General features: G+C 44.5%; 1 protein-coding gene across 1 annotated transcript in view; it reads left to right on the forward strand.

The window, feature by feature from the left end:
• Window positions 1–4,398: 4,398 nt before the first annotated feature.
• The window catches only part of morc2 (MORC family CW-type zinc finger 2), a 74,588-nt gene continuing 50,998 nt past the window's right edge, over window positions 4,399–27,988 (forward strand). Inside the window, exons 1-6 of the mRNA XM_085961379.1 lie at window positions 4,399–4,750; window positions 13,956–14,009; window positions 19,880–19,914; window positions 21,879–21,947; window positions 25,300–25,390; window positions 27,466–27,574. Coding sequence (XP_085817505.1) covers window positions 4,683–4,750; window positions 13,956–14,009; window positions 19,880–19,914; window positions 21,879–21,947; window positions 25,300–25,390; window positions 27,466–27,574 — 426 coding nt within the window. The 5' untranslated portion in view covers window positions 4,399–4,682. The remainder of the gene's footprint in view (window positions 4,751–13,955; window positions 14,010–19,879; window positions 19,915–21,878; window positions 21,948–25,299; window positions 25,391–27,465; window positions 27,575–27,988) is intronic.

Genomic DNA, 27,988 nt, shown 5'->3' on the forward strand with positions numbered 1-27,988 from the left:
TATCCCAACACTGGACAAATAGGGGGCAATTGGGGGGGAGGAGCTAAACACGATTAAAATCACTAAGGAGATGGTACTCAGTAAAATAATGGGACTTAAGGCGGATAAATCCCCCGGACCTGATGGCCTACATCCTAGGGTCTTGAGAGAAGTGGCGGTAGGGATTGTGGATGCATTGGTGATCATTTTCCAGAACTCCCTGGACTCAGGAAAGGTCCCGGCAGATTGGAAAACTGCTAATGTAACACCCTTATTTAAGAAGGGAAGTAGACAAAAAGCTGGAAACTATAGACCAGTTAGCCTAACATCTGTGGTTGGCAAAATGTTGGAGTCCATTATTAAGGAAACAGTATCAGAGCATTTGGATAAACATAATTTAATAGGACAGAGTCAGCATGGTTTTACGAAGGGGAAGTCATGTTTGACAAATTTGCTCGGGTGGAAATTTGGCTATCTAACAGAAAACAAAGAGTTGGGATAAATGGTTCGTTCTCGGGCTGGCAATCAGTAACTAGTGGTGTCCCACAGGGATCAGTGCTGGGACCCCAACTCTTTACAATCTATATTAACGATTTGGAGGAAGGGACCGAGTGCAACATATCCAAGTTTGCCGACAATACAAAGATGGGAGGGAAAGCAGTGAGTGAGGAGGACATAAAAAAACCTGCAAAAGGACACAGACAGGCTAAGTGAGTGGGCAGAGATTTGGCAGATGCAATATAATGTTGGAAAGTGTGAGGTTATGCACTTTGGCAGAAAAAAATCAAAGAGCAAGTTATTATCTAAATGGAGAGAAACTGCAAAGTGCTACAGTACAAAGGGATCTGGGGGTCCTGGTACATGAAACACAAAAAGTTAGTATGCAGGTGCAGCAGGTGATCAGGAAGGCCAATGGAATCTTGGCTTTTATTGCAAGGGGGATGGAGTATAAAAACAGGGAAGTCTTGCTGCAGTTATACAGGGTATTGGTGAGGCCACACCTGGAATACTGTGTGCAGTTTTGGTTTCCATATTTAAGAAAAGATATACTTGCTCTCGAGGCGGTTCAGAGAAGGTTCACTCGGTTGATTCCAGAGATGAGGGGGTTGACGTATGAGGAAAGGTTGAATAGGTTGGGACTCTACTCATTGGAGTTCAGAAGAATGAGAGGCGATCTTATCGAAACATATAAGATTGTGAGGGGGCTTGATCGGGTGGATGCGGTGAGGATGTTTCCACTGATGGGTGAGACTAGAACTAGGGGGCATAATCTTAGAATAAGGGGCTGCCCTTTCAAAACTGAGATGAGGAGAAACTTCTTCACTCAGAGGGTAGTAAATCTATGGAATTTGCTACCCCAGAGAGCTGTGGAAGCTGCAACATTAAATAAATTTAAAATGGAGATAGACATTGTCCTAGCAGATAAGGGAATTAGGGGTTACGGGGAGAGGGTAGGGAAGTGGACGTGAGTCTAAATTCAGATCAGCCATGATCCTATTGAATGGCGGAGCAGGCCCGAGGGGCCGTATGGCCTACTCCTGCTCCTATTTCTTATGTTCTAGGAAGCCTCCGATTGGAAAATACGGGCCAATGTGATTCCCCTTATGGTGATGGACGCTTAACTCATAGGGGTGTTAATGTTCCTTCCATTCTTGTCAGGAATTGATCGTTGTACATAACTGCAGTTAACTTGTATTGTCCAGTTGTTAATGTTCTTCAAACCGATCACAAATCAGGGTTTCAGGTAACTCATTCCCTCTGTACATTGAGGTTAACTGTTTCATGTCCTTCAGAGGTGAGACACTATTGCCGCAGAATACCTAGCCTCTGACCTGCTCTTGTTGCCACGGTGTTTGTGGTTGGTCCGTTAAGTTTCTGGTAAATGGTGACCCCCCCCCACCCCCCCCCCCAGGATGCTGAGGGTGGGGGATTCAGCGATGGTAATGCCATTGAATGTCAAGGGGTGGTGTTTAGATTCTCGCTTGTTGGAGATGGTCATTGCCTGGCCCTTGTGTGGCGCGAATGTTACTTGCCACTTATCAGCCCAAGCCGGAACGTCGTCTAGGTCTTGCTGCATGCATGGACTGCTTCATTATCTGAGGAGTTGTGAATGGCACTGAACACTGTGCAGTCATCAGCGAACATCCCCATTTTTGACCTTATGTTGGAGTGAAGGTCATTGATGAAGCAGCTGAAGATGGTTGGGCCTAGGACACTGCCCTGAGGAACTCCTGCAGCGATGTCCTGGGGCTGTGATGATTGACCTTCAATCACCACAACCAGCTTTCTTTGTGCTAGGTATGACTCCAGCCAGTGGATTACTAGCCCAGTGACATTACCATTACGCTCTTCTTAGGCAGTCCCTCGGAACCGAGGATGACTTGCTTCCACATTAAAAATGAGTTCTCAGGTGACTGATGAGTCCAATGCGGCACCTACCGTCTCTGTCACAGGTGGGGCAGACGGTGGTTGAAGGGGCGGGTGGATGGGGTGCTTGGGTTGATGTGCTCCTTGCGCTTGGCTTCCGCTTGCCCCCGGTGAAGAGACTCTGTGTTCGGCGCCTTCTCAGATGCTTCTCCTCCACTTTGTGCAGTCTTGGGCCAGGGAATTCCAGGTGTTGGTGGGGTGTTACACTTTTTCAAGGAAGCTTTGAAGGTGTCCTTGAAGCGTTTCCTCTGCCCACCTGGGGCTCTCTTGCTGTGTCGGAGCTCCGAGTAGAGCGCTTGTTTTGGGAGTCTCGTATCGGGCATATGGACGATGTGACCCATTCATTGGAGCTGATCGAGTGTGGTCAAAGCTTTGATGCTGGGGGTGTTGGCCTGAGCGAGAGCACTGACGTTGGTGCGCCCATCCTGCCAATGAATTTGCAGGATCTTGCAGAGGCAGCATTGGTGGTACCTTTCCAGTGCTTTGAGGTGCCTGCTGTACATGGTCCATGTCTCTGAGGCATACAACAGGGCGGGTATCACTGCTGCTCTGTAGACCATGAGCTTGGTGCCGGGTTTGAGATCCTGGTCTTCAAACACTCTCTCAGGCAACCGAAGGCTGCGCTGGCACACTGAAGGTGGTGTTGGACTTTGTCGTCGACGTCTGCCCTTGTTGACAGTAGGCTCCCGAGGTATGGAAAGTGGTCCACGTTGTCCAAGGCCTCGGCGTGGATTTTGATAGTCGGGGGGCAGTACTGTGTGGCGGGGGCAGGTTGGTCTTACGGATGTTTAGTGTAAGGCCTATGCTCTCGTATGCTTCGGTGAAGGTGATGACGATGGTTTGGAGTTCGACCTCTGAGAGTGCGCCAACGCAAGCGTCGTTTGCATACTGTAATTCAACGACAGAGGATGGGACGACCTTGGATCTGGACTGGAGGCAATGGAGGTTGAATAGTTTCCCGTTTGTTCTGTAAATTAGCTTCACTCCAGTGGGACCATCTTCAAGAAAGGTGACAAGTCTGATTGCGGTAATTGCAGAGGAGTTTCCCTGCTGTCTGCCACAGGAAAAATCATCGCAAGAATCCTCAATCGCCTTCTCCCAGTGGCTGAAGAGCTCCTCCCAGAGTCGCAATGCGGATTCCGCCCACTAAGGGGCACAATGGATATGATCTTCACCGCACGTCAATTACAAGAGAAATGCAGGGAACAGCACCAACAGTACATGGCCGCCTTTGACCTCAAAGGCCTTTGACACTGTCAACCGTGAGGGATTATGGAGTGTCCTCCTCAAATTCGGCTGCCCTTAAAAGTTTGTCACCATCCTCCGCATGCTTCACGACGACATGCAAGCCGTGATCCTGACCAACGGTTCCACCACAGACCCAATTCACGTACGGACCGGGGTCAAGCAAGGCTGTGTCATTGCACCCACGCTCTTCTTGATCTTCCTTGGTGCAATGCTCCATCTCACCCTCGGTAAGCTCCCCGCTTGCGTGAAGCTAATTTACAGAACAAATGGGAAACTGTTCAACCTCCGTCGTCTCCAGTCCAGATCCAAAGTCGTCCCTACCACTACGCTACCGTTCCCGTGAATGGCAAGTGGCGGGAAGACGTGTGTATTTAGGATGGAAACCAGAAAAAGATACGGAAGAGAGAGGGAATGGGTAACTTATGGCTGCTTGGACATCTTGTGCAGCATTTCTCAACACTTGCACTGAAACATCAGCCTCGATTATGTGGGCAAGTGGGGGGCTTCAACCCTACTGATTCAGAGGTGAGAATGAACTCGGCCAGCACCAATGATTCAACACTGCCTGTGTTCATTTTAACGAAAATGAGCGAATGTTTCTCTCACTCCAACCCCCCACCTAAGCACTAGTTGGCAGTACAAACGCAACTGGGAGCTGCTGAGGCGCAGGCGCGGGTTTTTTTGTGACGGTGGTGGGGGAGAGAGGAAGCTGCCGCGCCTGCGCAGTGCGGCTGCAGTTACTTTTCAAAGAGTGTGGTGGTGATGCGGTTGTGGGAGCGAGAGGGAGAGGCGTGAGGTGGCCGGGAAAGGAAGGGAAGGGCAGGCGGCTGATTGAGGCGCCGAAGCTGGGCCTGAGGGAGAGGCGGTGGAGGGTTTAAAAAAAAAACAACAACCCAACAACAACACGTTAATCAATATATGTGGCACGGAGAGAGCGAGGCCCGAGTTTCGCAGCCTGAGCCTGAGCGTGGCGGAGGCGTTCAGGAACCCGGGCGCTGCGTGAGGAGAGAAGGGAAGGCGCCATCGCCATGGCTGGTACCAATTACAATTGCCTGAACCGAGCTCAACTGACCTTCGAATACCTGCACACCAACTCGTGAGTACCAGCATAGGGCGAGAGAAACACCTCTGTATCGGGGCTCAGGTTTAAAGCAATACATGATTTTTTTTTTTTTAAAGTGTAACTTTTTATATTTTTATATATGTGTGTGTATATATTTTTTTCTTAAAAATACATTAAATATATTTTCACACTTTCTACGTTTCTTTTTTTTATATATATAATACTACTCAAGTCTAAGTTTTATTTTAGTGCTTAAAAAAATTTGAATTAGCAGAAGTAGACTGTTATACATATTTTAATCTGTAGAGACCGGACAGATATATTATTATACATATATATTAGATATATAGTTGTGGATCTATTGGAGCCCACCAAAATAAAGGCCAATTTCTGTCAAGGCAGGATGCTGTCTGCAAGGTGGGACAACGACTTGTTAACGCAGAAGCTCTTCTGACTAACTTAGATTGCTAAGATTTTTGTAGATTAGCACGATTGGCAATTGTGAGGTGACCAGATAGTTATAGTTGGAAGAACTCAGTCTCTTGTGTCGAGTAATGAGTTTGAAATCTGCATTTGATTAATCTTTGGCGTGCTGACATTTTGTTAAAATGAGAGGGTATAAGAAATCAGAACTTAGGAATTGCTCATGTGAGGTCTCTCCACACATGTGGTGTGAAGAAGATTGTCTCATTTTCCAGTGTTTATTCCATTCTGTGCTCGTGATGTTCATGCTCCTTGTAAACTGTTTAGTTCCTTAGTTTAATTTCTTTAGTCTACTCTTTTATGTCCCTAATTTGTGTTTTTTTTTTGTCCTAACTTTGTGTGAAGTGAACATGGTGCAGAAATGGCAGGTGTACTTGTCGATTTCTTCAGCCAAAAGAATTGGCTTGTGTTCGCCTGTATATTTTGAAATGGGGACACAGGAGGCCAACTTACTTTCTTGGTGATACAAAAGCTTTTTTCCAGGCTGGGGAAGTGATGGTTGTAACTTTGCATCGAGTCGTGAAATTGTTTACGTGGTTCATCTGTAAGGAGACCATATGGAATACTCCAGGTGGAGCAGAATACCTTTTTTCAAATGAAATATTTGGCATTCAGCTTAATTGTTTAATCTATCAACAACAAATTGCATTTATCTGCTGCCTTTAACGTAAAAACATCCCAAGGCGTTTATCCATAATTGGTGATGTGATGAGATCAGAAGAGTTGGATTTGTTTAGCGAGAGTATATTTTCATTAAGCACGGGTGACGCAGCCACAAGGCAAGTGCAACAATGTAAATTCTTTTCTAACTTGCCCCCCCCCCCCACTCCCCCCACTCTTAAGACTATTATTTGTGAAGGGATGCGATTCTATAGGCACCTGGAACCCTATATTACCTAGTCGAAATGTCATTCTGCAGAGGGCATTGTGGCAAGTCTGGTCCTTTCTTTGTCGGATGTTAAGTGAACTTTCCAAAAAGTCATTGTATAGCAATCAGGAGTGGAAGCTCGAGCTATTTTTGCCCCTCGCCTGAAGGCACTGGGGCTAACTAAGCACAGACTAGAAACTGAACATGGGATTTTCCTGATCTCTGGTTTGGTACTGTGCTACACAGGGCATATGGCTCTCCCAGCCATTAGGGGAGCCAATGCCATGACTTTCTCCCCAAAGTATTAATGGATACAACAGGCAAATACGCATTTTGTCTGAGAGGGCCTTAATGTGAGAGATCATTCTTGGATTTCAAGGAACTGGTTCCACAGGTCACGAATTAGTCAAATCGCAACACCAGCTGCCATTATCACACTTACTGTATGCAGTCTCTGCTGCCATGGTACAGATGTAATAAGTGCTTGTCAGAAATTTAGTGTTCATCTTAAAATGTGGGGGAATGTGTGTTGAGGGCCAGACATACTTTGGGTTGGGAAAAGACACTGCAGTTTAGAAACATTGCTGGTGAATGCTAAAGGTGACATTTTTACGGAGCTCTATATTGATATGAGAAGTACTGAAGGCCCTCTGGGTTAAGATTATTCCTTCTACTGCTTGCTCACAAGGCTAATTAAAAATTGGTTCCAGGCATCCAAAGCCAATTTTTTTAATACACTGGAGGCCCCAGTAATTATCCTAAGGGAATAGACCATCCAGCGGTGGTGATTGTTGAGTGACTACGTTATAAGCCAGTATTGCATCATTCTTGATCATTTACCCAATATCTCTTCCATCTGCTTGGGATGAACAGTTCCTCATCAAGCTATTTCCATTGTGAGGATATCTGATGAAGTGCAGGTAATAATAAAATATACATTTGCAGGGACAAGTGTACATAGAGTTGACAGGAGTGGAGCATCATCAAATGGAACTATGGGGAGAAAAGTTGGGATTGATGGATTCATGTCAAGAGATAGTGAATAGATGTAATTCAAGTGGATCCTTGCAAGGTTTGAGGTTAACAACAGTTTTCTGATGGATACCAGTACACGCTAATCGAGCAGGAGAGTAACTGATTCATTAAACTAGGAAGAGTATCTCTGTGCCAAGGCGCATTCATTGGACTCTGATCCCACATTGAAGAAGCTTCTGCTTTGAACTTTTTGTCAACAGTTTGTTTCGAACATAGGCATATGTGTAATAAGGTACAGTAAGTACCTTTTTAATTTCTATTATGTGGGCAGCCCATTACTTTTTACTGCAGCGTTGAGACTTTTGCCAACTAATTTGTTCTATTACCACGTGGCTCGGTACTCTGCCATTGTGAATGGGGAGTGGACCCATTAGTAAATTCTGTTGACTGTTAGGCTGAATCTAATGGGCCCTCAAGAAAAGAGGCTGGATGTGATGGTCTTGTGGTTTGGAGCTGTGTGGGACATAACCAAATGCAGTGGTATCTTGTTGCGGGCAAAGCTAAATGGATTGAAGGTGAAGAGAAGGGAATCCTCTTAAGGAGGGGCTGGACAGAATATGTAGGAATTGTTTTGAGCTGGTGGTCGAGCTATGTGGAACTTGAGGTGCAAGTTGAATATGGTCTGTTGGAAGGCTTGGTACCAATTGCCTGCATGTTCTGAACAAGAAAGGTACCAGTTTCTTGTCCACAACATGTAGGCATTTGGGCAAAGGAGAGAGGTGTCTATTACAGGAAACTCTCTTAACCAGCACCTAACTATCTGGAAATCTCTCTTAACCGGCAAAATTCAGGAGTAGGTTCAGGTAAGTTTTATTGTATATTAGTGGCCGTGTAACCGGGGTTCCTGGGTCTGTGGCCATGCAACAGGGACTCCTGCACCTGTGGCCGTGTACGGGGCTCTCGTACCTTGGTAAGTATACCTCTCTGTAATCCGGACTTTTTGATCAACCGGCACCACGCCGGTGCCGGATAAAAGAGTTTCCTGTAAAATGTTTCGTGTGGTTTTTGACTGTAGTATTCAATGCTGTGCTATTTGGGAATGAGTGAGTTGCCCTTTTGTTCTGAATCACCCAGGTTTACAGCAATCGTTGCTTTCCAGAATATTGGCACTTGTATTTTAGTATTCATTTGCTGAAGTTAAATGGTTAAGATGTTCACAATACAGTAACTCCTTTTTTCAGGCTGAACCACTGAGTGTTCCAGTTGTCACCTCCCCAAGCTTGTGGCCATCTCTTTCACAACTCCGATTGAATCCCTCCCATCAGGTTTCCACCACTCCCAGAGCCCCAAACTGATGGACAGCATTCCCTGAGACCCTGGTGCTGCGTCATTCCTTCTTGTCTTCAGGGTGTAGGCGCCACTGGCAAGGCTGCATTTATTGCTTCTTCCTAGTTGCCCCTGAGAAGTTGCCGGGGACCACTGTATTAAGTTAACCCCAGTCACAGTTAGGCCAGCCAGAGATGGCAAGTTTCCTTCTCTGAAAGACATAAATTAACCAGTTGTTTTGTTGGCGACCATCTTTTATTCTGGTGCAAGCCACCAAATTACCAGGTGAACTAAGTTTAGTTTTCACAACTTGCCCTAGTGAGATGTGAACTCCTGCTCACTGGATTTCTGGTATAGTACCATAACCACTAGGCGACTGCACCCTTTTCCCTCACCCCATCCCTCAGCGTGCCTCCTCCGTTGTCCAGCTCCATGGGACTGCCCTTGCTTGGTTTTCCCCTTTCCCTATCTGATTGTAACCATATGCAATTGCTTCTCTTCCCACCCTGCACCATCATCTCGGGAACCCTCCAAGGATCCCCCTGGGTTTTGTAACCTTTCCTTTGAGACCAGATGCAAAATCAAAATTTTGGGTCATCTCTCCTGGTATCAAATTTTGATTGGTAACGGTCTTGTGAAGTGCCTTGGGGATGTCTTGCTACATTAAAGGCGCTATATAAATGCAAGTTGTTGTCTGCCTGTCTGGAGCAAAATGGGACCAGTGCATTAAGTGTGGGTTATCCGCTGTTTTTATTACTTTGAATGCATAAACTCAAATTGCATAAATACTATCCTTTTGAAATGTTTTGTTTAATTGTTATAAGCACTGAGTTTTTTTTAATAACTTGTTTACAGTATCAAGTTTTATTCACCACCTACACCACAATATAAATGATCTTAATGCAGATCTTTGCGACCTGTGAACCTGGGTTTGTAACTATCGCAGTTGTGTGCATGTCTTTATTGCCTTTAACCATATAATTTTATTTCCCTGTGGGAAAATTCTCTTGCTGTACCTGCCTGAGAATTACTTTGATAAATTGCGTTGCAATATTCTGGTTGTGTTGGTATAATTTCAGCTGTCAGTTTGGTTTTTATTTTATCAAGAAGAGGTTCTTTAATATGCTGGGGCTCCCAGTACAGTGGAATCTGCGCATTGGGTTATGGAACTGAATCCATAGCGCTGGCTGGGAACAGACAGGCAATTGTACACACAGTTGTTTGAAAAGACACGAATGTTGACTTTATTTTTGGTCGTCTTCCCTTCCTGATAGCTGGTGAAGATCTGTGTAGACCAGTAATGGGGAACACTGGCTTGTATGGTGGCTGAGTGCTCAGCCAGCCCATGGTCAGTAAAAGGGAGTGGTGGCATTTTTCTGTTTGGAATGCTGCTGCCTCCTTAGACTCCAAGACAAAGCACCTCAGTGCACCTGCAACGGCACTGGCAACCACTTCAAATCCATGACAGGAAACTCTTTATTATCCGGCACCAACGGGTCCGGCGTGGTGCCAGTTTATCAAAAAGTGTGGATTGCAGAGAGGCATAGTTAAAAGGTACGAGAGCTCCGTACACAGCAACAAATCCAGGCTTCCCTGTTGCTTAGCAACATGTGCAGGAACTCCGGCCACAGACCAAGCGTCCCTGTTGCTTAGTAACAAGTGCACGAACCCCAGTTACACAGCCACAGATCTAGGAACTGCCACTAATATGAAGTAAAACTTACCTGAACCTACTCCTGAATTTTGCCGGTTAACAGAGATTTCCGGTTATTTAGGTGCCAGTTAAAAGAAGAGTTTCCTGTATAACACTGCCACCAAAGCTGAGCTGCTGTTATCTGTAGTTCTGTAAGGTGAAGGGAGCACTTTCCCAACAAGTACGCCTCCCACTGTTGCTAGCTAGTGGGCAGTTGCACTGGGCGTTTAATTTTATGGTTATTAAGCTATTGCAACTATGTGAAATAGAGCTTCCATATGTGATTTGTCGTCGTTATACTTTAAAATCATTTTCATTGCCTCTTGGAACTGATTTCAGTTTCTCCCCATATCTTATTTCCAGTGCTATCGCTTTATAATGCACTGGGTGATGCCTGCACATTGAGAATGTTTACATTGACTGTCTTTTGCCTTGTTAACAGGGGGCGCGATGTGGAAGAGAAGGCGGGGGATGGAAGGGTATCATGGGAATGCCAGACACCCATGGGCCTTTATCTCAACGAGATGCTCATTCTTAATGTAGACAGACTAAATAGCTGTGGGCACCCAATCTGTGCCTGATCATGTCCTTGCCTGATGTGCGCACACTGGCACTTTCCAGCCGAGGCCATTGGACAGTGATTAGGAGTGGGCATAAATGTTCCCTTTAAGCTGCGTGGCCGCCCAGCACTCGGCAGGTTCCGTGCAGCCGGTGAGCCGGCTTTTAAATAGAAAAACCCGCGCATGCGTGGAATCTTGAATAGCCCCCAAAAAAATGAGGGAACAGTGGTGGGTGTCTTTTTTTCCTCTAACCACCCTGCCCAAAGTCAGGGATACTGAGGACAAATCCAGGATCGAACCTAAGATCTTCCTGCACTACTGCAGTGTTTTTATGAAGACATTGCGGCCCAGTCTTTATTTCTGTGATGGTTTTTTTTAAATTTCAACAGTATTGCATCCTGACTAAACCACTAACTTTTTTTTCTTTTTGCTGGATGCTTTAATATTTTGAGATGCCAGTTCATGAATGTGGGGAAAATGTGTGTTCAGGTGTAGAAGACTTGCTAGGTTCTGATGGTCCCTCAGGATAGATCCAGTGTTTTATTTATACACTAACCTTTGCCATTGACGGAGAAAGTGCAGCCTAGACTGTGCAGAACATGGGGTATTTGGTGACGTGGGAATCTGATTTCACTGGAGCAGAACAATTTAATGGGGAAAGTACAGTCTGGCTTTGAGAAGGGATCCCGGGGGTTCGTGAACATTTAACATCTTCAGTGCTGCTACAAGGTGTTCAGTTTGTAAAGCCAGGAAACAAATGCGTAGTACTGCGCTTGGCATCTTGCAAAAGAAAAATATCCCGACTGTTTCAGACAGTAAAATATTATAGCCGTCACAGTGCCTGCTTAAGTGGTGGTGGGAGCAGTGATGTCCCTGGGATTTAGGAAAATGTAATGTTGTACATTTAAAATGTTTGCACTATGCCCACTTGAATTTTGGAAAACCACGCAGCAGTAGGATTATAGATTCTATCCGTCCAAAGTTGGGTTGTGCCTGAAGGGACCTGTGCAACGCTAGAATGATGTGCTGTTGGTTACAGGTCTGTTGGCAGTGGTTAGAGCAATTTGAGGGATTAAGAGTACAGGAAACTTTGTGATATCCGGCACCAACGGGACCGAGCTGTTGCCGTCCCATCAAAACTGCCGGACAAACCAGCGCTAATGTTGAAACATACGGAGCTTTAACTGGCAACAAACCCACAGCTTCTAAACAGTCGGCCATACCTTGCAAGCATCTCTGTAGCTTAGCAACAGCTTCAGCGAGACCTTGCAGAGCCTGACTGGTTGGAAAAAAAAGCAACGAAAAGAAAAAAAGCCTAACGAAACGGCTCCTGATTTTTGCTGGTGGATCGAGCATTCTGGACAGTTAACCTCCGGATAAACCAAAGTTTCCTGTAGTTCACAAGAATTGTGGCATAGCATTAAATCACACTGGCTAAAGTAAAAATAAAAAATTCACCTAAAACATGTTGGTGTTGATGTGCTATATGACCTCCTGACAACCTTTGTGTCTGTTCGTTTATGGGATGTGGGCGTCGCTGACAATGCCAGCCTTTATTGCCCATCCCTAGTTGAGAAGGTGGTGGTGAGCCGCCGCCTTGAACCGCTGCAGTCCGTGTGGTGAAGGTACTCCTATAGTGTTATTAGGGAGGGAGTTCCAGGATTTTGATCCAGTGACAGTGAAGGATCGGCGATATATTTCTAAGTCAGGATGGTGTGTGACTTGGAGGGGAACTTGGAGGTGGTGGTGTTCCCATGTGCCTGCTGCCCTTGTCCTTCTAGGTGGAAGAGGTTGCGGGTTTGGGAGGTGGTGTGCTGGTTTGTAACAATGCATCTTATTTTCGGGTGTGGGGAGTAGGAATGTACTCTACTTCTGCAGGAAAAATAAAGGCATACGTCAGGAATACTGCTGCTTCCTCTGTAGATCTACCTACTTAGAAATATATACCAGCATCCCGTCACTTTGGGTCTCTTTGAACTTATTTTTGAATGCTGTAAGCTTATATTCCCTGTGCACGATGGCAGTCTGCTGTATGAGTTAATAGTTGGAAGTGTGTGTAGTTACTCCGTTTCAGTTTTCACTCTTGCGTGACTGCAACCTGACTTGATTTTCTTCTTTCCTCCTGCAATGCCCAGGTTGGTCCTATGTAACAAATCAGCAACTGTCTCAGTGATACTGGTCTGATGAACTGCACAGATTGCACTGCCGCATGCACAGAATTTCTTTTGTATAGTTTTTACAAACCCCTTCCAACAAACATGTGCACATCTCTGTCACTGTATCTGCATGTATGTACACATACATGTATTTAGTTTCTCTAATATTGCTTGCTGCTTGACAGCTACTACAGAGGTTCTTCAACTTTAATTGTTATGCAGGGACAGACCTGGTTTAGGCTTGCTGCTGACTCTCCTGGACATTACATGTCTGAACATTATAAGTGCCATGATTTGAGGTCCTATAGAAGTGTTTTTATAAAAAAAAAAAAAAAATGTATGTATATACTGTGTGTACATATGTGTGTGTGTATATATATATATATATATGTGTGTGTCTGTGTATGTATATAGAATTAAAGCAGGGGTTTTCAACTACATATTTAACTTTGGCCTATTGAAACCCACTTCAGTGCCAAGTAGTTTATTGCAGTCGATGATTGTTACTTTGTTCCATTGTGGTAAAGCCATAAATCCTAGCATTCATTTGCAGTGCAATGTCCCTGAGGATTTACAGGTGCTGAGAAAATGTTAACAAAAATAATTATATGGCTATAAATTAAATGACACTTATTTAGAATACTAGTGCCAAGAATTTAGGAAAAATCATACTTAAATTACCATATAAAGTGTATTAATTTTAGTTCAGCCCCTCGCATGACTACCGACACTTGTGACAGACCTAATACTTGTGTGACAGATTACGGATACTTCACCCAAGTCCCTGTTTGTGGGATCCTGCTGTGTACTACTGTGTTTGTCAACATAACAGTAATCACTGTACTTTCAAAGTAATCAGGGCTTTGAGACATTTCTAATGATGTAAGGAAGGCGTTGTATACTTTTTCTTTGTGTTACTTAGTTTAGAATGCTCGTTCCAGACACCTCCCAAATTTGGAGAAACAACATCTATAATCGTATTGCTGGATTCACAGTTCAAATGGATATAATGTGAAAGCTTCACCTGTTCTTCATTCTACTTTACGGAAGTGCTAATACAAAATAACACACTGTGCGATGTGTGAAATTTTTCTTGCACGCGGCAATGCTTTACTGAAATTCTGATGGCGAGACTTGAATAAGAATACATTTTTTAAACAATTTCCTTTTTTTTCAGAACCACTCATGAGTTTCTTTTTGGAGCATTGGCAGAGCTAGTGGACAATGCCAGGTAGGAGCAGCGTTTTATTGGAACCTACAGCCTTTATCTCTTTCACAGTTAGAAACTTCCTCTCTTCTTGAAATGGCCGCAGTGAGTGGAACTGTTGCAGCCCTTTGTAGCTGCTATCCTCTTCTGTCATTTCTGTACTTATCTCATGAATCCTCTGCCGTTAAGGCCACTTTGTTTCTATATTTCATTTTGTGCGTATCCAACTGAGAAATGTCTATGAATGCTCTTTGTTGTTTTGTCCTCCTCTCGTGAGCTCGCTAACATTGAATTCTCCCAGACCGTTCCATTTGGTTTATATGAAAGATGCGCATAGATCCTTCTTGCTCTCTTGGTACACAGCATTAATACCAAGCTGCGACCCCAGTACAATGCTTGGGGAGTGCTGCTGTTGTGGGAGGTGCCATCCTGTGCATGAACCAATTGAATGTCTGCCCGGCCCAGTGCTCAGATGGATGTTAAAAGTTTTTATGGCACCGTTTCAGGATGAGCCGGGAGTTCTGCTGTCCTGGTTATTCATCTGATTGTTGTTTGTGGAACTTTGATAGCACAGAATGGCTGCTGTGTTTGTCTGCAGAACAGTTCCTGCACTTCAAAGCAATCAATTTTGTGACGCACTTTGCAACATTCCAATGTGGTCAGATGCTATATAAATGCTATTATATACAACTTAAACAGTTTATTGATGGACGCAGAGCAGCTCAATGTGCAGTTTGAATTGCTGCTTAAGTCACTGCCCAAAATGCATCTAGTTCCACAAGTGGTGACGTGATCCAATGCTTTTCCCCCCAGAATTTTCGGTTTCAACATGGCCAACGGTGTGCCAAAATTTGAGGTGGCAAAAGTGTAGTTTTGAAAAGAATATAATGTTTTGCTTTTGGTAATTTGTTTCTTCCCTTTAGGTGATCATCTATGTCATATACCATCCCTTCATTGTTCCTTGTAATTTTTTTCCGTGCCCGGCCCCTTTAACTAGCTGCGCGGCCAATTCAAATTTTCGCGCGTGCGCTGTTTCTTCCATGTAGAAGCTGGTGAACAGCCTGCGCGGGACCGCCAGACCGCTGCGCGGTCGCACAGCTTAGTGGGAACATTGCTTTCCCTTGCAGATAAGATTGATTGAAAACCTGTTGCTAACCATTTGTTAACAGCAGCAACAACAACTTGTATTTATACAGGAAACGTTGTGATATACGGGACCGGCGTGCTGCCGATCTATCAAAACTGCCGGACATACAAAGTTAATGTTGAAGCATATGGAGGTTTTCATCTCCGTATCTGACAACAAACACTGTTGCTTAGCAACAGCTTCTAAAGAGTCGGCTGCAGCTGCAAGCGTCTCTAGCTGAAGCTGTTGCTATAGCTACAGACCTTGCAGTGCCTGACTGGGGGGGAAAAAAAAGAATGAGATCTAAAAAAAAACTTATAGAAAACGGCTCCTGATTTTTGCCGTTAGATCGAGTATTCCAGACATACAACCTCCGGATAAACCAAAGTTTCCTGTATAGTGCTTTTAATGCAATAAAACGTTCCAAGGCGCTTCGCAGGAGTGTTCTCAAACAAAATTTGACACTGAGTCACATAAGGAGATATTAGGGCAGATGACCAAAAGCTTGGTCAAAAGAGGTAGGTTTTAAGGAGTGTCTTAAAGAAGGAAAGCAAAGTAGAGGCGGAGAGGTTTAGGAGGGAATTCCAGAGCTTAGGGCCTTGGCAGCCGAAGGCACGGCCGCCAATGGTGGAGTGATTTAAAATCGGGGATGCTCGAGGCCACAATTGGAGGAGTGCAGATATCGCCAAGGGTTGTAGGGCTGGAGGAGATTACAGAGCTAGGGAGGAGCAAGGCCATGGAGGGACTTGAAAACCAGGATGAGAATTTTAAAAACGAGGCATTGCTTAACCGGGCGTCAGTGTAGGTCAGAGAATGCAGGGGTGATGGGTGAACGGGACTTGGTATGAGTTAGGACACAGATAGCTGAGTTTTGGATGACCTCAAGTTTACGGAGGGTAGAAAGTGGGAGGCCGGCCAAGATTGCATTGGAATAGTCCAGTCTAGAGGTAACAAAGGCATGCATGAGGGTTTCAGCAGTGGATGAGCTGAGACAGGGGCGGGGTCAGGCGATGTTACAGAGGTGGAAATAGGCAGTCTTCGTGATGGTGCATATATATGGTCAGAAGCTCATCTCTGGGTCAGATAGGACACCAAGGTTGCGCCTCAGACAGTTGGCAGCAGTGTTCCTTGTAAGCTGCGCTTTGTTCTGCGCGACCTGTTTCTTTTACTGTGCGGTCCCTTAAAATTTTTTGCACATGCGTGGTACTTACAATGGAAAAGACAGTGAGCGGCCTCGTGAGACCTTTCCCATTACTACGTGGCCGCGCAGCTTAGAGGAAACATTGGTTGGCTGGGAAAGGGATGGAGTCAGTGGCTAGGGAATGGAGTTTGTGGTGGGGACTGAAGGCAATGGCTTCGGTCTTCCCAATATTTCGTTGGAGGAAATTTCTGCTCATCCAGTACTGAATGTCGGACAAGCAGCGTGACAATTTAGAGACAGTGGAGGGGTCAAGAGAGGTAGTGGTGAGGTAGAGCTGGGTGTCATCAGCATACATGTGGAAACCTGACGCTGTGTTTTCGGATGATGTCGCCAAGGAGCAGCATGTAGATGAGAAGTAGGAGGGGGCCCAGGATAGATCCTTGGGGGACACCAGAGGTAACAATGTGGGAGCGGGTAGAGAAGCCATTGCCGGTGATTCTCTGGCTACGATTAGATAGATAAGAATGGAACCAGGCGAGTGCAGTCCCACCCAGCTGGATGACGGTGGCGAGGCGTTGGAGAAGGATGGTGTGGTCAACCATGTCAAAGGCTGCAGACAGGATGAGGAGGGATAGTTTACCTTTATTACAGTCACATAGGATGTCATTTGTGACTTTGAGAGCCGTTTCAGTAATGTGGCAGGGGCGGAAACCTGATTGGAGGGATTCAGACATGGAGTTCTGGGAAAGAAGGGCACGGATTTGGGAGGCGACAACATGTTCAAAGACTTTGGAGAGGAAAGGGAGGTTGGAGATGGGGCTATATAGGAAATTTGCATGCCCAAACTTTTGTCCTGCCATTTTGTAGTACAACTTGCCGAAGCTCTGACTTACAACTACCAGGTATTCCATTATTTAAGGCTAAAAGCACTGAGGCAGGATTCTACTGATGTTTCACACCATGCATTCTGAGCTAGATGATGTCACTGTGGCCATGCTGTGTTCTCTCGTGATACTGGAAAACATTCACACAACCCTGCCTCTACAGTGCATAGACTTTCAAAAAACACACTGCAAAACAGGTCACTCTACACCTGAAAGAGAAAGCCAGGTCAACATTTTGTGTGGGTACACTGATGAAGGAACCTTCATTTCAGTTGGAATCCCCTCTCTTCAGAATTTTTTATTTGTTTTTTCCATTGCAATTTTTCTTTTATATGTCCATTATCCATCCTAGAATGTGTCTCGTGGAAGAAAAGCGAATTTTATTTTGCTGTTTATTGCTGTGGTTGAAAAATCTCATGCTTCCAAAACCCAGCTCATGGCTCTGAATAATTGACAGAGTATGTTGTTTATGAATAATCTATTGAATTGCTTAAATGAAACAATCTACAATTTTACCTTGCACAAGAAACAGTTTCGCACCATGTGCGTCACGTTGAATCTCCCTGTATTAGGCTTGATTTTCTCCTGTAATGTGTGCAGCCATCAATATCGTAAAACCACACTGAACAATTCAGTCTGAGGGCCCTTGATTTATAGAAACCCAAATAAAATGTAAACAAGGATTCTCTGGTTCAGTTGTTAAGAGTGAAGCTGAACAGAGCAGTAAGGTCCAAGGTTTGATGCCTGGTTGGATCTTAACCGGTGTGGCAATAGGAGCGCTACAGTCAGCCCCAATGTTACTTGGGTTGCAGAGTGGAAATCAGCCAAAATTCCTCCTCCTGCTGGCAGGCACCCTCGAGTAGATGTTGTACGAGGGCAGTATCGGGCATCGTTGTAATACCCTACACATTTGAATAGCCTGTTGACACTCCTTGTCCAGGCCAATGCATGGATTGGATGAGGTAAAGGAGGGTAACTGGCACTAGTACAGGAAACTCTTGTTTAAACGGCACCTAAATATCCGGAATTCTCTATTAACCGGCAAAATTCTCACTCCGAAAACAACACCTCAATAACCGGCAATGTTGCCGAGTCCTAGTCTCCCGCGCTGGCCGAGTTAGTCAGTGGGGGTAGTTCTCCAAACTGCCACTACTTGGCTTCTTGGCGCTGTCGGGAGTCGGAACACCTCAATACCCCTGTAACAGGAGTCTGACTCTCCCGCGCTGCCGGTAGTCTCTTCTGATCCGCCATTTTACAGGGGTTACTGTGTGTCTCCCACGCTGCTGGTAGTCATTGCATTGCATTGCCCTCAACTGGCAGTACTGTACTTAATCAAGCATCTTCCGCCATCCATTTAACACCACGTCCTGCAGGTGAGTACCCAATTACTGTATACCGTACATGATTTTTTAATTTTTCTTTGTTAAAAATAGCCTCGGTAGATAACCCTCTCCGTCATCCGGAAATTTTGATAAACCGGCAACATGGATAAAAAAGAGTTTCCTGTAGATCCTTACCCCAGCGTGAGTCAGTACCCTCAGCAGAGAAGAGAAGAAAACAAAAACTGGGCAGACTTTTTGCAGATCGTGTGTGCAGTGTATAGAGGGAATAGAAATTGAACATAATGTATTATACATTAAATTGTTATAGTGTACTTTGAAATTGGGTTTGGAAAGTTTTCAAGCTCTGCTGCGCTTGCAGCAGGTGAAGGCACCTTTCTACAGTTGGCACTTTTGATGGATTCGACACCGATCTGGGATGAAAATATGTTGCTGCTCTGCCTTTCTAGTGGGTGTGAGGCCACAACTGATAACTTCCCCTTAGTTTCATATAGAGGCCACAAGGAAGACTGTTGTGTAGATGAAGGTTTTACTTTGCATCGTACAGGTGCTATTTCTAATCTGGGAGTACCTGATGTTACCACTGGGTGCAAAGAGTGGAAAATATTTAATTCCTGATGCCAGCATCCTTCACTTCACAAGTAAAATTTGGTCAATAATAAATTGAATGCCAGCGACACTCTTTTTGTATTGGTATTGAACATAATGTGAACTCAATCAATCTTAACCTTGTTTGAGGCCTGATATTATCTTGACTCCAACATCTGATTTGCCTTCTAATTGAGGTTGAAGGCATATTTCAGCACTGAAATGTTAGAAATGAAATAAAATTGGATGTTTAATGGCTTCTGCAATTAATTTTTTGCCATTTCAATGCTCAAATTTAATGTGATACCGTTAATAGAAATGATAAAATTAGAAACAGAAAATCGTGGAAACGCAGCGGTTATTCATCGTCCGAAAAGAGAAAAGACAGGCTGATGTTTTGGATGAAGATGTTAACCTACCTTAAGATGTTGATGGACCTTCTGTATTTTTTTTTTTGTGTGTTTAAAGAAATGAGTGAGTTGACCATTGCCTCAACATATATTCATAGCTCAGAAGCCAGGTACCAATTTGGAAAAAGGGGGAAGGAATTAAGACCTATAAAAAGTAGTGTGAAATCTCTATATAATTCTATATATACTGCGAATTGCATAGTATTATTCCCTTTTCTGTCACTAGAGGAAAGCTCTTTTTTTCCATCATTTACTACCATCCTCTACAGCCAGAGGCCTAGTACTGAAAAGGCCTCTTGAAAGTTTTTACCCTTGGCGTCTTGGGCCAGTATGCCCTCAAACTATATTTTCCATCTCACAGATGTCAATCGTGTATTATTTTTCTTCCTCTGTTAAATTTTATAGGGATGCTGCTGCTACAAGAGTGGACATTTACACGGGTGAGTTAAGGTGTAATCACTTCCTTTTATCTATTTAAATTGGTTAGGTGCATGCAAAAAAAAAAAAACCCTGATTAATTGAGGGCTGATGCTTTTACCACAGAATGTCGAGGTGCAAATCTGCACCCAGTACGTCCCCAAAGAGGCACGTTCAGATTTTTGTGATATTGGGGAGATGAGGTGGATTGAGACTGGGTGGTTCTGAGAGGATGAGGTGGATTGAGATTGGGTGGTTCTGAGAGGATGAGGTGGATTGAGATTGGGTGGTTCTGAGAGGATGAGGTGGATTGAGATTGGGTGGTTCTGAGAGGATGAGGTGGATTGAGATTGGGTGGTTCTGAGAGGAAAGAAAAATTGGCTAGTTACTGTCACCCTGGGCTGCTCTCCAACACCTGAGAACAGGTGGATGAATACTGGCAGAGGCCTGGGAGCAGGTCTACTGCCCACGCAGTCAGGCAGGAAACTTCATGCGGGTTCTGGCTTGAGAAGCAGATGGATGATGGCTGTCAAAAAGCACGCCATGTACGCACCAGTTTCATGTCTTGTCATTACCTAGGTCTTGGTTGCATAAGTTCTGCAGTTGATTGGATGACTATCGCACCACAGAACAATTATGCCTCGATACACAATGAGCTGCAATAAAATTGTAAAAATAGAAGCTCGAGTTTACGCCATTCAAGAACAGCATTGTTCAGACCTTATTGTCGTTTGTGTGAAGTCTGATGGCATAATTCAGTTAAACACAATCTTATTTTTTGAGGGGGTGGGGTGATTTTTTAATGGTCTCCAAAGCACCTTTCTGGACCACCTCTGTTCACTTTGTTCCATGTTACTATTTAAATTCCCTTTTTCTCCTGCTCTCTTTTCACTTCTGGAGACCCTGTTGCTGGGGTACAGTTCCAAGGGTGCTGGTAAACCTGCAGTACCACACCTAAGTAGCTATTGTTCATGTGAACCTAGACAATATACATTGCAGGCTGTTTGACCATAAAGGGCATCTTGTCCTCGCCTACTCTGTCGCATATACATTCCAGCAGGGGTTATTGGAAAGTGATAATAGTTTGTACCAATTCTTTGTGTGTATTTTACTTGTGCTTTTGATCTGCATGCAGACAGCATGGTGCCTACCCCTAAATTAATTAAATGAACTGGGAAACAAATTAAAACTCTGCAATGGTAGTAGCAAAACTTGTTGGGTGAGCTTCTTGGGCAGTGGGGAGATAAAGATAATAAATTGTAAATCAGCAAACCTTGAGGGGAACAAATTCAGGTAGTGGGGCAATAAAGAAAATAAACTAATTGAATACAGTTAAGAGCTCAAATGAATTAAATAATTGGTGAAAAATGAATGGGACAAAGCTTCATAAAGTAATTAGATAGCGGCTTCTCGGCAATTCTATCAGCAAACCGCGCAAATGAAGGGAAGGAGAGACCAGAGATGAGGCTACTCAAAAATCAAGCCACATGAAGTAAGGGTGCTATGTACAAGAAGTGTTCGCCATATGCAAGACTTTAAATTTTATATCAATAGATGGGAACTGGATGGTGCAGTCGGTTGCAGAGTCCTTTCACCGCTATGATCTCCTGAGGCTACCTCGCTCTTTTCAAATGAAAGTCCTTTTACCAATGTCAAGGATCTTAAATTGGGACGGGGACAATCCCTATTGGTTCCTGGTGGTTGAGGGTCCACAGCATAAACTGCCCATAACTTGCCATTAATTGCACTAAATTGCCAACATTGTTCAGAGATGATGGCTGGTGTGGGAAATACCAATGTCACACTGGTGCTCTTTTGAGGCGAGGGTTAAAGCTGTGTAAAGGGAGCTTTACTCGAGCCCGAAACCAGGCTGTAACTGACATGTGACTGCTTCGTGTTAACACTCAATGAAGTAAAATGACAGAAGTATTTATGAATATTTGATGTCCCTTGCGGTTCTTGCTAAAATTCAATGTTTGATTTTCAGTGCAAAATGAGGATTTGCGAGGAACATTCATGTTATGTTTCCTGGATGATGGAGCCGGGATGGATTGCAGTAAGTAAACATGATCCTGGTGTGATACTTCAGGATAGGCGCAGATAAGTGATGCAATTCAAACAGAAAAATAGCATGGAATAGTGAATTTCCTTTCTCCAATGTAACTGGAGATAAATAATTGCATTGGAGGGACGGTTGTTGATAAAACGCGCTGTCAGAGGTCTATGTTCACAGTTCTGCTCAGGGGCATGCTCTGGACCTTCACCGTGCTGTCAAGGTGAAGGAAGGTGACGAGCTTTTGCCATGGGACTGGGACGTGCAAGGCAGTGCTGACTGTTTAAGAGCAGCTGCCAACAGTGATTTTAATTTTATGGAAATGGTCTTGTGGCTGTTAATTGTGGAATGGCCAAAAGTAGTCAGTCTGGTATATACCAGGAATGTTTTGTAAACTCACCAAGTTGAAACCAGTTAATGGACTCCATGGCAACATGAAGTCATAGCAGCTTGAGATTTATTTTCCTACTGCAGCTTCTGGTTGCCTTTTTTAGTACTACAACTTCTGTGCAGCCCTAAATCAGAGTTTTTTTTTTACATGGGCTAATAATCCATAGCTTCTCCCCCCCCCCCCCCAACACGCCCAAGAACTGGTTACACATGCCTTGACAGGATTGGATATGGGATCTTTTTTGTTTTCAAAATTACAGCCAGTGAACTCTGGAAAGGGTGGGTCTTTTCTTGCACAACCCAAGGCTACAAATTGTTCTCATTACAGTTGGATTAATTACAGTGAAGTTAATTTAATTAGGAGCATTTGGCAAAACTTTGACTAAGGTTTCTGGTTTACCTTCTTACAAGGGTACTGGGGGAATAAAAGAAAGAAAGACTTGCATTTATATAGCGCCTTTCACGACCACCGGACGTCCCAAAGCGCTTTACAGCCAATGAAGCATTTTTTGAAATGTAGTCACTGTTGTAATGTAGGAAAATGAAGTTTAACAAGAGTATGGATTACCTGCCATATTTTTGCACAAAGAACAAACTTGCAATCATATAGCCAGTGAATTATTTTTGAAGTGTCGCCACTGTTATGTAGGCAACTGACAGAATTGATCATTTTCGTTGTGATTTTTAGAGTTGTACCGACTTCAGTCATTGCTTGTGGTTGATAAGCTAGTATAGTTGTGGGACACTCGTGTTTGACCTTTGATCGCTAAGATCTCAATAAATATCTCCCCTTCTCCATGACCTTGACTGCTCAGTGCAAATTGTATAGTATGTTGGGTGTACCCACTACCCCTGCACAATCTACAAGTAATCAGTGACGCTGCTCAAAATGCTTGCGAGGCATTTCCCCAAAATGTCATACTCTTAATTGGATTGAACCCTCAATTGTGTACGTGCCTTGTTTCTTATTTGTATTGTCATCTGCACAGAAAAACTGGAAAAGTTGAGCAGGTTTCAGTTGTAGGCCAAAGTTGGCACACTGAATAGTTTATTGCAATCTTCTCACTTGGAGAAGGTGGAGAGGAAATCCAAAAGACAGTTCAGGCTAATGTTGGCCACAGTTTAGTGGTTGGTTCAAGAGAGGAATAGAAGAGTTCTGAGATCTCGGGGGTGCGGGGGGGGGGGATGACGAGCACTAGAATTTCCGTAGCTATTTCTCATAAATAGTCAGATAACTAGAGACTGCTATATCTTTACTAAGTTACAAAATGGAAGGCAGATACTCCCCTTGCAGGAAAACAGCCAACAAAAGGATTCCTCTTGAGGGCTGAGGCAATAGGTTCGACAGGCAAAGATGTAATTTCTGTAGTGATTCATAATTGTGAATTAATTGTTGGATGTAGATGGTTCTGTGGTTGAAAAGCAATTAGAATCTATTGTAAGTTGTGCTTAACAATTTTGGCATCATTATCACCATTGCTGTTTTGGTTAGTTCACTTAAGGTTGATGGGGCAATGTCACTTGAGAGTTCTGCTTGAAATTATAACCTCTTTCATGGACTTCGGTCTTTTTGCCTAGCCTCTTGTGTAAGGGGAGAACATGTTGAGCGCCCCACATTTGTAAATAAAGCTGGACACTAGTATCCCATGTGCAGCGGTTCAGCAGTGTGTCATCTTTCCACCTTCTGATGGGATGAGAGAACATGTTGGGCAAACTACAGGAGACTTTGTTACATCCGGCACCGACGGGACCGAGCTGTTGCCGATCTAGCAAAACTGCCGGACATACCAGCGTTAATGTTGAAGCATACGGAGGTTTTCATCTTAGCAACAGCTTCTAAACAGTCGGCCCTTACCTTGGAAGCGTCTCTGTAGCTTAGCAACAGCTTCAGAGAGACTTTCCAGAGCCTGACTGTTGGGGGAAAAAAGCCACGAGAAGAAAAAAAGCCACGAGAAGAAAAAAAAACTAACAAAACAGCTCCTGATTTCTGCCGGTAGATCGAGGTTTCCGGACATACAACCTCCGGATAAACCAAAGTTTCCTGTACATTCCCCAGTAAACAGCTAATCGCAATTCGCGCTTAATTGTTGGACCTGAAATTTGCTAAACTGTGCCCAGTGGAGTGTAAAAATGCAGGTACTGGTTCATCAGAAACTGCTACTGGAATCTAACCGTGTAAGTGAAAAGAGCTGGGGGTCGGGGAGAACCTGATTTGTATCATTGGGTGTGGTGGGCTGGAAATGGAAAGTGGTAAATGAGTAGTACTCTGGCATTTTTTGATGAATTTTAATTTAATGAATGTTCCATGCTGTATCTAGGTTTTTGTCTGCTAGGCTTCAAGGTACAGCAGGGCAAGGTTCTATTTCCAACCTGCTCCTCTTGTTCAAGGTCTCCAAACTGGAGACAGTCGACCTGCTCACACCAGGCAATCTCTGCCTGCAAGAGTCCATGCCTCCTGATTGATCTCCCTTACCAGTGAGGGACTTGACTGTACCCAGTGGATTTCATAATGGCATGGCAGATGCTGACAGACTTTGTGAGGAATTGCGCACGCAAGCATGCTACTCAATGGCACGATGCATTGGAGTTGTGTAAGGCTCTGCTTGAGAAGGGCACACATTACTTGTAAAAGGTAATGCTGCAATTCTGCCCAAGTGTGCAAACCTTGCCTCTGCCACCTCATGACAGCTTTAAATCTGGTGGTATTGGACAAATGGTGAATGAAGACAGCCGTTGTTTGTTGCCTGCCCCAACCACTAGCAAATTCTGACCATTTGTCGTAGTGTAGCTCACCTAAAACTAATTTCAAGCTCCGCCAGCTTGTCGAGCACGGGGGAGGGAGGGTTTGCAGGGTTATTTGATATAGGCCTAGCCATGGTCATGTGCTGCTAGAATTTGTGCCGTGCTCGTCACGTGTTTTTTTACATGGGACCTTTCTAAGTTGATTCAACTTTCTTCCCAACAGATGAGGCTGCCAGCGTGATCCAGTTTGGGAAATCTGCCAAAAGGACGCCAGAATCCACGCAGATCGGGCAGTATGGAAATGGGCTCAAGTCGTATGTTTTTCCATTTTCAGTCAATTCATATTGTTTTGTGTGTTTTTTAAATGTACTTCTGCCTCATCGCGAAACAATCACTGGATTGTTCTCGTGACACGATGGATACGGCTGACTGCTGTAGAAGTAATATCATAGGGTAAGGAATATTTAAACAGTGGGAAAGTTAAATGTTTTAAAACAAAATTTCCCATAGCCCTTGATAATTCCTGCTGATGTCCTTGAAGCAGTTGATCCTGGTAGGCTTGGAAAATTTCTGTAGTCATACACCTGGAACTCTCCAAACTTCAACAAGGCCACCACTGTACAGACAGGAGTAGGCAAAATGCTGCCATTGTAACAACAGCTTCTGTTTATGTAATGCCTTTAATGTAGACAACATCCCAAGCAGTTTTTTGGGGGAGGGGTGGGGGGTATTTATAGATAAAGGGAATAGATGTTGATCCATGGAGTTAGAAATTGGGAGGAGTGAAGAGGAAAGGTAGAAAGAATTAGGCAGGGAGTTCCCAAGAGCAGAGCTAAAGCAGTTGAGTACTCTACCACCAGTGGTTGTGCAAAGGGAGTGGGATGCACAAAGGGCCAGAGTCCGAGAACAAAAGGGTGTGGAAGGGGATACAAGCCTGGAGGAGGTTGCAGAAGAAAGATGAGGTGAGGCCATGGAGGGATGTAGCTTGTGAGGGTGGGAGTGATGGGCAAGCGGGATGTGGTTAATTTGACAGCATCTTGCTCCCTTGCAAGCTCCCTACCTAATACCATTATGGGAGCACCACCAACACTAGGACTGCAGCACTTTGAGGAAGCCCATCGCCACCTTCTCAGGGCAACTAGGGTTGGACAGTAAATATGGTCTTGCCAGTGTTGCCCACGTGCTTATAACTAATGGAGAAAAAAGGTAATGGGGGGGGGGGGGGGGAAAGGCTGTGTTTTGCTCCAAGTAGAGTTTATGGTAGGTGTCGGATGAGATGTCAGTGAGGAGGACATTAGAGTAATAGAGTCTAGAGGTGATGAAAGCATGAGTGAGGGTTTTAGCGATGATGGGAACGTAGTAGGGCCAGAGGCTGGCAGTGCTATAGAGGTAGCGAAGACTATTGTGTAGAAGGAATATGTCTTTTAATGTGTTTTCTATATAGAGAATAATGGATATCAGGGATTAGTTACAAGGGCATTTATTTTGTGGGTTTTACATTTGTGCCAGCAGTGGACGTGTTTTTTTTTTTTATGATTAGTTTATGGGATCTGGGCATTGCCCATCCCTAATTGCCCTTGAGAAGGTGGTGGTGAGCCACCTTCTTGAACCGTTGCAGTCCGTCTGGTGATGGTACTCCCACAGTGCTGTTAGGTAGGGAGTTCCAGGATTTTGACCCAGCGACGATGAAGGATCGGCAATACTAAGTCAGGATGGTGTGTGACTTGGAGGGGAGCCGAGAGGTGGTGGTGTTCCCATGCGCCTGCTGCCCTTGTCCTTCTAGGTGGAAGAGGTCGCGGGTTTGGGAGGTGCTGCCGAAGGAGCCTTGGCGAGTTGCTGCAGTGCATCTTGTAGACGGTACACACGGCAGCCACGGTACGCCGGTGGTGGAGGGAGTGAATGTTTAAGGTGGTGGATGGAGTGCCAATCAAGTGGGCTGCTTTGTCCTGGATGGTGTCGAGATTCTTGAGTGTTGTTGGAGCTGCACTCATCCAGGCAAGTGGAGAGTATTCCATCACACTCCTTACTTGTGTCTTGTAGATGGTGGAAAGGCTTTGGGGAGTCAGGAGGTGAGACACTTGCCGCAGAATACCTAGCCTCTGACCTCTTGTTGCCATAATATTTATGTGGCTGGTCCAGTTAAGTTTCTGGTTAATGGTGACCCCCCAGGATGTTGATAGTGGGGGATTTGGCGATGGTAATGTCATTGAATGTCATGGGGAGGTGGACATCAGTCGGGATACGTGACTATATCAATGATGGAAAAAACTAAGTTGTAATCACTAAATTTGAGTAGTAACTCACAGTTGAAGTACCGGGGAAGTAAGAATGTTGGTGTATGTTGTAAAATTTAAATATCTTGTTTTTCTTCTTCCTCCTCTTCACTCAGTGGCTCAATGCGAATCGGCAGAGACTTTATTCTGTTCACGAAGAAAGAGGAGACGATGACCTGTGTTTTCCTTTCACGAACATTTCACGAAGAGGAAGGGATTGATGAGGTTAGTTTCTATTTTAAAACGAAACTATTCTACATGTTTATTTTACTGTTGTCTTTGTCCCCACTTTTCTCTCTTACCTCACAAAATGGTAATTTTTCATGGGTGAGACCAGATGGTGAGTTCCAGCAGGCTATTCAGTGAGCCCACTCCTGCCCTCACCTGATTTACACATCTGTACACTCACCAGCTGTGGTCAGTGGCGAGTGATCAGGATCGGGAACCCTGTCTTGTTTTTCCTGTCTCAAACCCAGGGAGCTGAGGGCAGTTTTAATACCCCTATTGCCAGCCAAGCTGAGATCAAATAACTCTGTATAGACCAGGAATTGAACCTGGGAGCTTCTGATCAATATCTTCCTGCCTTCACCAACTGAGTTAACAGGGATACCTCCATATCTTATGTTTAATAACTCATGC

This window comes from Somniosus microcephalus, chromosome 19, assembly GCF_052327205.1.
Source record: "Somniosus microcephalus isolate GS21.2 chromosome 19, FLI_Smic_1.0, whole genome shotgun sequence".
NCBI classification, from domain to species: domain Eukaryota; kingdom Metazoa; phylum Chordata; class Chondrichthyes; order Squaliformes; family Somniosidae; genus Somniosus; species Somniosus microcephalus.